We start from the raw sequence: 12,719 nt of genomic DNA, 5'->3' as shown, positions 1-12,719 counted from the left end.
TGGGAACATTTACGTCCTGCATACAGCGAGGACGATGATATTGCTGCATATCTGACTACCTTTGAAAGGCTGTGTATAATACATGAAATCCCTGATAAGAGTTCCTACCCTGACTTCGAAATTAACTGGTAACGCTCGAAATGTTTGCAATGGAATGCCTATTGAAGATGCTTTAGGCCAGGGGTCAGCAACCTTTCAGAAGTGGTGTGCAGAGTCCTCATTTATTCACTCTAATTTAAGGTTTCGAGTGCCAGTAATACATTTTAACGTTTTTAGAAGGTCTCTTTCTATAAGTCTATAATACATAACTAAACTATTGTTGTATGTAAAGAAAATAAGATTTTTAAAATGTTTAAGACGCTTCATTTAAAATTAAATTAAAATGTAGAGCCCCCCAGACTGGTGGCCAGGACCCGGGCAGTGTGAGTGCCACTGAAAATCAGCTCGCGTGCCATAGGTTGCCTACCCCTGCTTTAGACTATTGTAAATCAGACTATTTAGACTATTGTAAATGTAAAGATACTGTTTAATTTTCACTGTAAACATTCAGGGAGAAGTCCTGGCTCTCTGAGATCAATGGCAACCCCCCACGGTTTCACTGGGGCCAGGATTTCCACCTTCACCAGATGCAGCTCAAGACTCCAGCGTTGAGACAATTCATGGATCCGAAGGGTGTGGAGGCTGGTGAATTCCCCATGCTCCAGGCTTGTCCCTCTCCTGTCAGAAGCTTCCCAGCAGAATGAACTCGCATCCTCCATGAAGTTTCAGACACAAAGAAACAGTGGAGCCCAGGCAGCTCCAGAGCTCTGGCCAGTGCAGGCTCTGCTCCCACAAGCCCAGCCAACGACTTGGGCTTCTCAGTCCTAGGAAAAGGGAGTGATGTCTGCTGCTGTCGGAGTAGAGCCAGGTCAATAGCCTTCATCAGCCCAGGTGACCGCATAGTCTGGATACTTGTCTTTCAGTATCTTTGTGGACACAGAGTGTTTTGCTCGACCAAAGCCCTGGAAGAGGAAAAAGGCAGCGCTGTGAACTGCGAAGGGCTCAGGAAGAGTCCTGGGGACAGAGCCCTGAGCACTAAGAGAAGCCGAGAGATGATCTGGGTATGGAAGAGGCCACCAGCGCTTTGCCTAAAACTCCCAAATGACCCCCATCTACACCTGGCAACAATCCACACTGAACACACTGCGGCTTGGCACCAGGTGCCCAGAACTGGAGCATCAAGGCAGGGCAGTCCTGGCCCAGCCTTGTCCCTGCTCCCAGAGGAGATTAGAGTTGGGAAGACTCTGGAGAGTGGTGGCATCTTTGGGCCACACAAGGTAGCTCTCTCTTACTGGGTTTATCTAGGGCAGGTCTGGGGCTCTAGAGTGTTTCTGGCAGAGGCAGTGAAGGGAGAAGGTGCAGAATAAGTTGCAAGAGGGAGATTAAACTATTTCCCAGAGCTGGGTGGGACCCATACAGTTCTCTCTGCTCCAAGAACAAACAGTGTCATGTGGTCACTGTTAGCCTTTTGAACTGCTCCTTGGCAACACCTACTGCTCTGTGCCCAGTGTGACGAGCAACAGTCTACGAATTTATTTCAATTCGGCTTCTTTCTTTGCCCGCTTGGCTTTTGCTCTCAAAATGGAAGCAGCCACAAGCACAAGCCTTAATTAGGTGGGTAGAGTTAAAGAAACACAATCCCCCAAGAGGAACACGGTCGCACCGGCATAGATGTGCTTGTACTGGGATAGCTATTCCCAGAGGGAAGGTGAATAAGCTATACAAGGATAAGGCACCTTTATACAGACATTTCTGCATTCACATCAGGGGGATTGTACTGCTTTAACTATACTAATGTAGTTAAAGCAATAAAGGGTGTACAAGCATAACTAGATCAGTAGAAAAGTTACACCCCTAACTGACACAGTTATACTGGTAGAAAAACGGTGTTTAGACCAGGCATTAGACTACAGCAGGTTAACAGGCAGCAGGTTTAACACACACACACACACACACACACACACACACACACACACACACACACACACACACACACACACACACACACACACACACACACACACACACACACACACACACACCTTCTCACAAGGCTCAGACAACCTGTGGAACTTCTTGCCATGGGCTGTGTGTAGTGAAGGCCAAAAGTATAAGTGGGTTCCCAAAAGGAGATAAGTTCATGGAGGATCGGTCCATCAATGCCTGTTGGCCATGACAGTCAGGGATGCAACCCCACACTTTGGATGTTTGTTTTGGTCTTACAGCCCCAGCCTTCAGGAAGGGCTATTGGTTACCAGCCTAACTAATAAGTCAATACCTTTACAGCTTCACTACCTTATACCCATTAGACAGTGGTAAGATGCCAGCTTCCATGTCAAAACTGCACGGGCTATGAGTGGTGGGGGTGGTTCCAGGCTGGTGCTGTTGCTCAGACAGCAAAGATACCAGCATAGGTGAAAAGAACCCCTCTCCACCCACTCCCTTCAAGACTGGTTACAAGTTTCTCAATCAAACCAAGAGCACCCTCCCATGGTCCTTGTTTACCACAGAATATCCATAAACGTGGATCTTCTTCTCCTTGCTCTGGTGGGAGATCCTGCCCCCGCCCAAGCACTCGCAGTCGTAGCCTTGCTTCTCGATTTCTGCCGCAGTCTTGTCATAAATATCAGCTAGGGTGGGAGACATTGTAGGATGAATATAAACAAAAGTCTATTAAAGTTCCTTCCCTGGGGAAATTCTTGGTCCATGTGTAATATATGGAACATAGAATTCACACATGTGCTACCTACCCCACACATACACTTGCAGGTTAAAGACATGCTCCAACTCTACCCACGGTTAAAGGGACCCAGGATTGGTAGGAACCACAATCTGATGGCTCACCACTATGGGTCCCGTTTCATCTCCAGACCCAGTTACTATGGATCCAGAACTGGACAGACTGCTCCTAGGATTTCCAATAGTTGGAAAGAATCCCAGCCCATCAAACTCGAGATGAACTTTCTGCTCGGTTATCAACAACACCATTTGCAACTATTTGTATTCAGCCGCAGTGATGGGGGATCCTCCATACACTAGGCAGGTCCCATTACAAGGCAAATCGTGACCCGTTTGCTGCACTCAGCTCTAAGTGCGGCCCTTTGGGAACCCTCAGCATTGAGCTACATCCCCTGTGCACCTACGTGGGGCCCTGGGGCATCCACTGTCCCCGCGGAGGAGAACACGGCTCATGGCCCGCGCTTGGCACAGCACTGAACGCAGCCTCCCAGGACCCAGGCACTCGCCCCACGTTACCAATGGGAACACAGCGGACAGGAGTGGCGGGAACAGGGCCAAGGGGAGCTCGAGGCGGAGCCAGGCGCGGAACCCAGGAGTCCTGGGTGACGGTGCCAGCTGCCCGCGCTACGCTGAGTGCCCCAGCCCCGGGGCCGGGCAACCGCCAAGCCGCAGCCAGGCTTCGCTAACCCCGAGGGCAGCCCCCAAGCAGGGCCCACCAGCTCCCTGACCGCCCCGCCCCGCCCCTCACCGTGGTACTCGGCCCAGGCGTGGCCCCGCACGATCTCCTTGGCGGGCCCCTGGCCCCCCGCCGGCCGCACGCGGATCAGCACGTACTTGAAGACGCCGTCGGGGTCGATGTCCACGCTAGAGATACCGCTCAACTGCTCCGCCGCCATCTTGCCGGCCCCGCACCCAACCAGCGGCGTCGCCCTGCCTCCGCCCAATGACTACAAGGGGGCGGGGACGGCACAGCGCCATGGCCAATCACGCTGCAGAGCCTTGAATCTCACCCAATTAGAGCAAAGGGCTCTTAAAGGGGACGCGAACAGGGTAATCCTTAAAGGTGAAGGCGGAGGGGTATGATTTTACCGACAGAAAATGCCGGTCGCTGGGCCGATTGGAAGGGGCCGGGCTCGGCGGCAAGGAGAGCGCGGGGAGCAGCCCCGCTCCCCGCCTGTCACCCACCGTGCCTGTCACCCAGCGCTACCTGACACCCGCCCCGCTCCCCGCCTGTCACCCAGCCCGCCTGTCCCCCAGCCCGCTCCCCGCCTGTCACCCAGCGCTACCTGACACCCGCCCCGCTCCTCGCCTGTCACCCAGCCCTGCACCCAGCCTGACACTCACCCCGCTCCCCGCCTGTCCCCCAGCCCGCTCCCCGCCTGTCACCCAGCGCTACCTGACACCCGCCCCGCTCCCCGCCTGTCCCCCAGCCCGCTCCCCGCCTGTCACCCAGCGCTACCTGACACCCGCCCCGCTCCTCGCCTGTCACCCAGCCCTGCACCCAGCCTGACACTCACCCCACTCCCCGCCTGTCCCCCAGCCCGCTCCCCGCCTGTCACCCAGCGCTACCTGACACCCGCCCCGCTCCCCGCCTGTCACCCAGCCCGCCTGTCCCCCAGCCCGCTCCTCGCCTGTCACCCAGCGCTACCTGACACCCGCCCCGCTCCCCGCCTGTCACCCAGCCCGCCTGTCCCCCAGCCCGCTCCCCGCCTGTCACCCAGCGCTACCTGACACCCGCCCCGCTCCCCGCCTGTCACCCACCGTGCCTGTCACCCAGCCCGCCTGTCACCCAGCCCGCTCCCTCCCTGTCACCCACCGTGCCTGTCACCCAGCCCTGCCTGATACCCGCCCCGCTCCCCGCCTGTCACCCACCCCGCTCCTCGCCTGTCACCCAGCCCGCCTGTCCCCCAGCCCGCTCCCCGCCTGTCACCCACCGTGCCTGTCACCCAGCGCTGCCTGACACCCGCCCCGCTCCCCGCCTGTCACCCAGCCCGCCTGTCCCCCAGCCCGCTCCTCGCCTGTCACCCAGCTCTGCCTGACACCCGCCCCGCTCCCTCTCTGTCACCCACCCCGCTCCTCGCCTGTCACCCAGCCCGCTCCCCGCCTGTCACCCAGCGCTACCTGACACCCGCCCCGCTCCCCGCCTGTCACCCACCGTGCCTGTCACCCAGCCCGCCTGTCACCCAGCCCGCTCCCTCCCTGTCACCCACCGTGCCTGTCACCCAGCCCTGCCTGATACCCGCCCCGCTCCCCGCCTGTCACCCACCCCGCTCCTCGCCTGTCACCCAGCCCGCCTGTCACCCAGCCCGCTCCCTCCCTGTCACCCACCGTGCCTATCACCCAGCCCGCTCCCCGCCTATCACCCAGCGCTGCCTGACACCCGCCCCGCTCCCCGCCTGTCACCCAGCCCCGCCTGTCACCCACCCCGCTCCCTGCCTGTCACCCAGTCCTGCCTGTCACCCACCCCGCTCCCCGCCTGCCACCCAGTCCTGCCTATCACCCACCCCACTCTCCGCCTGACACCCACCCCGCCTGTCACCCACTCCGCTCCCTGCCTGTCATCCAGCCCTGCCTGACACCCACCCCGCCTGTCACCCACTCCGCTCCCTGCCTGTCACCCAGCCCTGCGCCCGGTCTGTCACCCAGCCCCACCTGTCACCCAGCCCCGCTCCCTGCCTGTCACCCAGCCCCGCCTGACACCCACTCCGCTCCCTGCCTGACACCCAGCCCTACCTGTCACCCACCCCACTCCCTGCCTGTCACCCACCCCGCTCCCTGCCTGTCACCCAGCCCCGCCTGACACCCACTCTGCTCTCTGCCTGACACCTAGCCCTACCTGTCACCCAGCCCTGCGCCCGGCCTGACACTCACCCCGCTCCCTGCCTGTCACCCAGCCCTCCCTGTCACCCAGCCTTGTGCCCTACCTGTCACCCAGCCCCGCCTGACACCCACCCTGCTCCCGGCCTGACACCCAGCCCTGCTCCCTGACTATCACCCAGCCCCGCCTGACAGCCAGTCTGCTCCCTGCCTGACACCCAGCCCTACGCCCTGCCTGACACCCAGCCCTTCCCCCTGCCTGACACCCAGCCCCATTCCCTGCCTGACACCCAGCCCTGCCACCCTGCCTGACACCCAGCCCCATTCCCTGCCTGACACCCAGCCCTGTCACCCTGCCTGACACCCAGCCCTATGCACTGCCTCACACCCAGCCCCTCTCCCTGCCTGACACCCAGCCCTATGCCCTGCCTGACACCCAGCCCTGTCACCCTACCTGACACCCAGCCCTGCCACCCTGCCTAACACCCAGCCCTGCCACCCTGCCTGACACCCAGCCCCTCTCCCTGCCTCACACCCAGCCCTGCCACCCTGCCTGACACCCAGCCCCTCTCCCTGCCTGACACCCAGCCCCATTCCCTGCCTGACACCCAGCCCTATGCACTGCCTCACACCCAGCCCCTCTCCCTGACATGCAGCCCTGCCGCCTGGGAACTGCTGGTCGTGTTCTCTAGCAAGCTTAGCGGCTGCCTAGTGCCAGTGTCGTGCATCTTTATGTTTTTGCATTAATAACTTGGGCCTATAAAGCAAGTGCAGCCAGTGTAATGCAACCTGCTTCTGGCTGGGGCCTCCTGCTGCTGTCGTTCAAAGAATTAACAACAATCACAGAATGAGAACGAGGGAGCAGCAGGTGGGTGTGTCACATGCCAGGATTAGCTCTTATCATTTTCGTGCCATGGGGGCGGGGGGTCTCGACACTGGCGCCCCTCGCTGCCTCCTATTCACTCCCCGTGGCATAGAATGGTTTTGGATCTTGGGGGCTGTGATACTTTGGTCTAATTTTGGTAGTTGGCAGGGGCATGCACAAGAATTTAAATTTGACCCCTTTTGGGGGGGGCATGGAAGCTCACTGCCCCCCTGGCCCCAGGAGGAGCTCACTGCCCCCACTCCTCCCCTGGGAAGAATTTGCTTTCCCCGCTTCCCACCAGGTCCCGGCAGGAGATCGATCTTCTCTCCCTCCACCCTGCCCCAGCCCCAGCTCCAGCCCTGGCAGGAACTCGATCTTCCCTGCCTTTGCGGCCCCGGGTGGAAGTTCTGTGCCCCTCCCCCCGCGCACGCCTTTGGTAGTTGGGTTTAGTGTGCAGGTGCTGCGTGGTGTCTGTGGCCTGTGATCTTCTGGCCTGAAGCACTATGATAATATGGGAGGCTTGGGACAGCCTGAGAGGGCGAAAGGGTGATCTCAGCCTGGCCCCTTCCTGTTCCCCAGAACAGAGGGTCTGCGCCTCTGCTCAGCTGGGTAGCACAAACCTATTCACGCACTGAGGATGAACATCTCTCCTCTGCAATGGCCAACACATGGTTTGTACATTGCTTAAGCCTTCAGAATAGAACTGACGATGAACCTCCCTACTGGGGCATTTTCTTGACAAGTTCATGCTCTGGGGGGAGGGATAGCTCAGTGGTTTGAGCATTAGCCTGCTAAACCCAGTGTTGTGAGTTCAGTCCTTGAGGGGGCCACTTAGGGATCTGGGGCAAAATCAGTACTTGGTCTTGCTAGTGAAGGCAGGGGGCTGGACTTGATGACTTTTCAGGGTCCCTTCCAGCTCTATGAGATAGGTATATCTCCATAGTCACTGGCATCACCTATAAATGGGTAAGGATTTGGTGCTGTAGTGTACTGGCTTTTGGAGTCTGTATGGTGGATGCTGCCCTCTCGTGGCTGACTACCACTTCTGTCAGCTTTTGAAGTTGCCTCTCACACAAGTAGCAGAGGCTTAGATGTTTGGGGTGGATGGACCAGGGCTCTGATCCCCGCTCCCCAGGCATGTCGCTTATGTCTGCAGCACATCACTTTGTCACACTTACAAAGGGTCACTCACCCATCACTCCTCCAATGTCCCAGAGGTTCTAACAGTTCCTTTTCTTTGCATCTCATTCCATGTAAGTGTTTTTTGGCCCCAGGCGGACTCTGTCTTCATGTTAGCAGGAAAGGTTTCCCCTGCCTCCCTCACAAGATCAGTACCTTCCTCACAAAACTATTGTTGCCCAGTCAAGTCAGTAAAGGCAGATAACAGTGCTGTACATTCAAGTTATACTTTATGGATAGTCAAAGGAAATAGGTCTCTCATAATAAGTTTACCTCAGAAACTTTGCTGTGGGACACCGGCAGGAATGATACAACGAAACATGAGAAAATACAGACCTAGTTCTGCTCTGCACAAGAGGAGATGTGATCCGACTCTTCAATATGATGCATAATTTTAAAAAAGGAAATAAATAGAACATGCATTTATCAAAGAATTCTGTCCCGTTTAAGTAAAACCCTCCAGGGAGCCCAGCTGAGAAGATGCAGTTTCAGTCTTTTTATTTATTGTTTGTTAGATTAGGAGGCTGCAGCTATCAGGATCCACCATTACCTTGAAGTTGTGTAGTTGGAGGAGCTGTTTGGATCTCGGCCATGAAACATGGTTAAAGCATGGACAGGATCCCAGACAGTGCAAAGGAATGCCAAACCAGGACAAAGATGCTCCCAGTTTCCCCTGCTGCCACAAGAGGAGGAAGTCACAGCTCTGCAGGTGAAATGGGGGAGGGAACTTACGATGACTGGGATGGTGTAGAGGAGAAAAGCCCACCTGGCCTTATGATGAAAGGCAGGAAGTCCCACTGACCGCAGTGCTGCTGGGGAGGAACTCAGCTTAGCTGGCTGAGAGGCAGGAGTCCCTCACTTTTGCCCCAACTATTCAGCTTTTACAGAAGATGAACTCGCATCTACTCAGCTAATGGGCACTATCTAGCTGGTGCAGTGGGGCGGTAGCTGCCCACCACAGTGCTGTCATTGAGGGTGCTGCCTCCCAACGGTGGCATGGACACCCCTGGCTGACCCAGGCAGCCTGGCATAGGAACTGATGATTTCCATTCCAGTGCTAGTTAATAACTTCAAGTGTTTTTGACTTGATCCCTTGATGCTGGGCAGGCCCCAAATCACTGCTCGTGGCTCTGGCGCATTCAGATTAGTGCATGGTCCTCACCAAGGAAATGAAGTTCCCTGGCCAACAGGCAAAATCCTAGACTGATGCGCTCAGAGTGGAGAAGGGCGTGAACCAAAACCAGGGATCAGCATGCACAGCTGGATGTCTCTTTATAATGGGCATCACCTGAGCACCCTACCACCTGGGGAGGTTTCCATTCGGCTCTGCACGTGGAACCTCCATCATTGAATCAGGGGCTTGGGTTGCCCTGTTATAGAGATAGGATGTTTGGATCCAGGGATGTAGTTCTGGTCCATCTCTCTAGATGGCAGCAGCACTCGGTGGTTCCCTGTGGTCAAGGACAGAACATTCCCATCATCCTCCATAGCAAGGTCATTTTCTCCCTCTGCTCCCCCTATTGTAAGGTCGGAGGCCTTTTCTGCAGCCACAGTAGGACGGTCGCAGCCATGAGCTAAGACGCAGAGAGTCACATCCTCACATTGCCTCCAAATTACCTCAACACAGTGTCATACGGGGCTGTGAAGAATGTGCTCCTGTCCTAACAGTGGCCACCATCACCACATAACGAAACAGAACTTAAAATGTTTAAAGAAAATGTTGACCGCATTCTGCCTGGCAAGGAACCACTTTTCAACAGTTGTGCTTGTGAAATCTCTACTTCTATTGTTTTGTCTTTACAGACCCCACTTCTCTATTGTTTATCTGTAGGGTCTCTGTCTGGTTCTTTGATCGTTTCGGTCTGTGGCATAACTAATTTTGCAAGATTTAAATCAACTCAGGTGCTGGGGTCTGATTGGGTAAAGAATGGTTTTGTAATGGGCTAGGATGGGTGAAAAATACTGTCTTGCAGCACTTCAGTCTGCAATGGTTGGTGATGGTAGAGCTAAGCAGGACTCAAGTTTCACTACAGACGCTCCCCGACTTACGAAAGCGTTCTGTTCCGGAATGCCTTGCGGAAGTCGAATTTTGCGGAAGTTGGGGGACGTATACCCGACAATTACACACACACGCAAAAAAAAAGCTTACGGAACTTTTTCCGTAAGTGCGGGTTTGTGTAAGTTGGGTTTGCGTAACCCGGGAAGCATCTATATATAAAGTGGGGTCCAAAAGGAAGTTCTTTAGCACAGCACACAGCCCAAGATCAGAGCTGCCAGACCGCAACACCTGCCAATCAGACTGTGCAGAAGCTGGAGCCCCAAACGACCTGATCCTGCCTGGCCACCAGGAAAAGTTCCTCTGCCTTATTGGGAGTGGTGAGCATTGCCTGCTTAGCGAGTGTGTTCTGTTTTGGTAGCTGTTAATAAATAGAGGATATTACTGTGTAAGGCTCCTTCACTGGTAAAAGGCCCTGCAGACCCACAGAAGATTATGCCCTGAGCCCTAAGAACTGGGTAAAGGTGGGTGGGGGTGCCTATGTTACATCTTGAGCCCACGGAAGTGCCTAGAGTGTGTGGGTAACAGAATTGTCAAGGGGGAAAGGTCAGTTCTCAAACTCCCTTCTCCATTTCACATGGCCAGTAACACTTCAGCAAATGGGGCTTATGCCCCCAAGTCTACAACAACACTCCCCATTCACCTCAAGGGAGGCTCCAGACACAGGTCCAAGGCCACCTGTGGCTCCAAGATTCGGGGGTCAAACCCTAACAGCCCCAGCATGAACCCCAGGGAGTTGAAAGGGTCAGAGTCATCAGACTCGGCGGAGTCAAACTTGGCAGCAAAAGAAGGGCTGGTAAAAAATGAGCATTGATGAGATGGCAGAGGACTGGGCGGTCCCAGGAATGACAACAAAATGGACTGGTCTCTAAAGGCTGGCACATTCCCGTGGCAACCCAAACACAACAGCCCTCAGCTAGAGCATGGAAACTGACGCTGACTAGCACCAGGTGTGACACTGACCAGCAGGTTCCACAGCATGGAGAGTGAAAGCTTTATGAGTCCCTCTAGGTCAGCGTTTCTCAAACTGGGGTCCACGAGGGTACTCCAGTGGTCCGCTGGCCCTGCTGATCAACTCCTCCCCTCCTTCTCAGTGCCTCCTGCTGTTCTGTGGCATGGAGGAGGGCCTGGGAGGGAGGGGGAGGAGAGAGGGTGGAAAGGGGCAGGGAAGCGGAGGGGCGGGAGAGGAGCGGGGTTGGGAAGAGGTGGGGTGGGGCCTTGGGAGAAGGGGTGGAGTGGAGGTGGGGCCTGGGGCTGAGTGGGCGGTTTGGGGGGAGGGGTCCATAAAATTTTTTAAATCAAAATTGGGGCCCTTGGTTTGCTAAAGACTGGGAACCACTGCCTAGGTAAAACTCCCCACTGTGCCCTGTAACACAGTAGTGGGCACATGGTGTTCCCTGGGGCAGATCCTCATCTGGTGTAAGTCAGCGTCACTCACTTGACATGGAGCTGAACGGAGCCATGCTGACTTAGGGCAGCTGAGGGTATGGGCTGGGAATGCAGGAATTTGGTATCAGCGCCTTGTGTCCAGTGTTTGGCAGCCGATCAGCTTATCTGCACTGCTCTCCTCTTGCTGCTCTCACATCTCTTGCATTTTAAATGAGGCAGAATTTGGTGACCCCTTCTCTGTTGGCTGAGGCAGCACCAAAAGGCGGGGCTGCTCTCCTGCCCTTGCCCTAGGGACAAGAAGAATATTGCTAATACATATCACTAAGCAAACACAAACAGATCTTTGCAGCCTCCCCCACCCCTCAGGGATAGGTAGGTGATTTTACCTCCAATGTATGGGGGAAACTGAGGCACAAAGTGGTTAGGTGATTTGTCCAAGGTCATGCAGTGCATCAGTTTCAGTTCAGGACTTAGAACTCCAGAGCGCCTGATTGTCTCAGCTGCACTTTCCCGCGGCTCACCCGACCCCAGTCAGCAGCTTGACTAGGGGCAGCCCTGGGGCCACCGTGCAGGCCCCGTCTGCAGAGGGAAGAGCATGGGCTAGAGAGCAGACACGCTGTTCCCCTGGATCTGGGCCAGCAGCTCGCCCTAGAGCAGCAGCCTCGCGGAGTCGGCAGAGGCTCCCAGCCACAAAGGGGCAGCAGTTCCCATGCACTGGAACCTGCTCAACTCCTCTCTCCTTCCAGCTCACTCAGAGGCGTGGGCCAATCCACACCCAGGACAAGCGAGCTCAATGCCGCTGAAGGCGATGGACCTGCACCTGCCGCCAGCGGGGTTGAATCTGGCCCCTGGCTGAGTGTGCAACCATCATGTGGCAGTACCAGTGCTGCATAACGGGGCTCCTGCCCCTGGCTTTGCATGCCCACCTTGGGTGCTCACAGGGTGCCGATCCTTGGGCTCACCCACCCGGGTCAGGTTGGAGCAGAACACGAGCTGTTCTGTTCACAGGGCGCGCACTGTGCCTGGATCCGCCAGGGGGCTTGTCGGCAGCTCCCTTTTTGCTTCCAGCCTGCACCCAGAAGGAAGAGCTCTGAGGAGAGTGGCAAGAATGAACGATCCCAGGTCTGGGAACCCTGCTGCCAGTGTGGTTAGTCTGGATTTACCCCAGGCTGGCTTCCCTGTGCTCCCCAGTGGGGTGTGTATTTCCTTCTAGAGCAGCCAAGCAATGAGAAGAGGCAGGTTATGACTGGATGGGGCAGGGTCTTTACGACATGGGATTAGTGAGCTGAGCAGTCTTTCACCCCCTCTCCTCCCCAACACTGGGCGAAGGCAGCCCAAGCGCGAGGAGGCTGGACATGGCCACCACCTGGCTGCTGAGTGGTGTGAAATGGTCTTGCGGAGTCCCTGCTCCTAGCAGACAAAGCCAGCCACCTTTGCAAATCATTGGTGCCCTTGCCTGCTACCTTAGCAGAAGGAGGGAATGGCCAGTGGAAACCAACTGCACCTCTGCCCCCTAGAGAGGGGATCTGCAAATCAGGGCGATGCACTATGAGCACATATTGCTTGGAGTGCCCTCTAGTAGCAATTCTAAAAATATTACTATTGAGTACTGCAAATGCATGGTAAGACTACACT

The 12,719-nt window shown here is 55.9% G+C and overlaps 2 protein-coding genes across 2 annotated transcripts in view; both read right to left on the bottom strand.

The window, feature by feature from the left end:
- Positions 1-505: 505 nt before the first annotated feature.
- PHPT1 (phosphohistidine phosphatase 1) lies at positions 506-3,829 on the bottom strand. The gene is made up of 3 exons (XM_005295600.4): positions 3,527-3,829; positions 2,545-2,669; positions 506-1,001 (listed from the first exon to the last, which is right to left on the bottom strand). The coding sequence occupies exons 1-3, from the start codon at positions 3,672-3,674 to the stop codon at positions 909-911; spliced, it is 366 nt and encodes a 121-aa protein (XP_005295657.1). The 5' UTR covers positions 3,675-3,829; the 3' UTR covers positions 506-908.
- A 2,996-nt stretch (positions 3,830-6,825) lies between these two features.
- The window catches only part of AJM1 (apical junction component 1 homolog), a 41,621-nt gene continuing 35,727 nt past the window's right edge, over positions 6,826-12,719 (bottom strand). Inside the window, exon 4 of the mRNA XM_065572020.1 lies at positions 6,826-11,371. The gene's annotated coding sequence lies outside the window, so the exon portion shown is untranslated. The remainder of the gene's footprint in view (positions 11,372-12,719) is intronic.

Source organism: Chrysemys picta, chromosome 18 (genome assembly GCF_011386835.1).
Source record: "Chrysemys picta bellii isolate R12L10 chromosome 18, ASM1138683v2, whole genome shotgun sequence".
NCBI lineage: Eukaryota > Metazoa > Chordata > Testudines > Emydidae > Chrysemys > Chrysemys picta.
The sequence above is the reverse complement of the archived record's forward strand: the minus strand, read 5'-3'. Positions and strand labels throughout refer to the sequence as shown.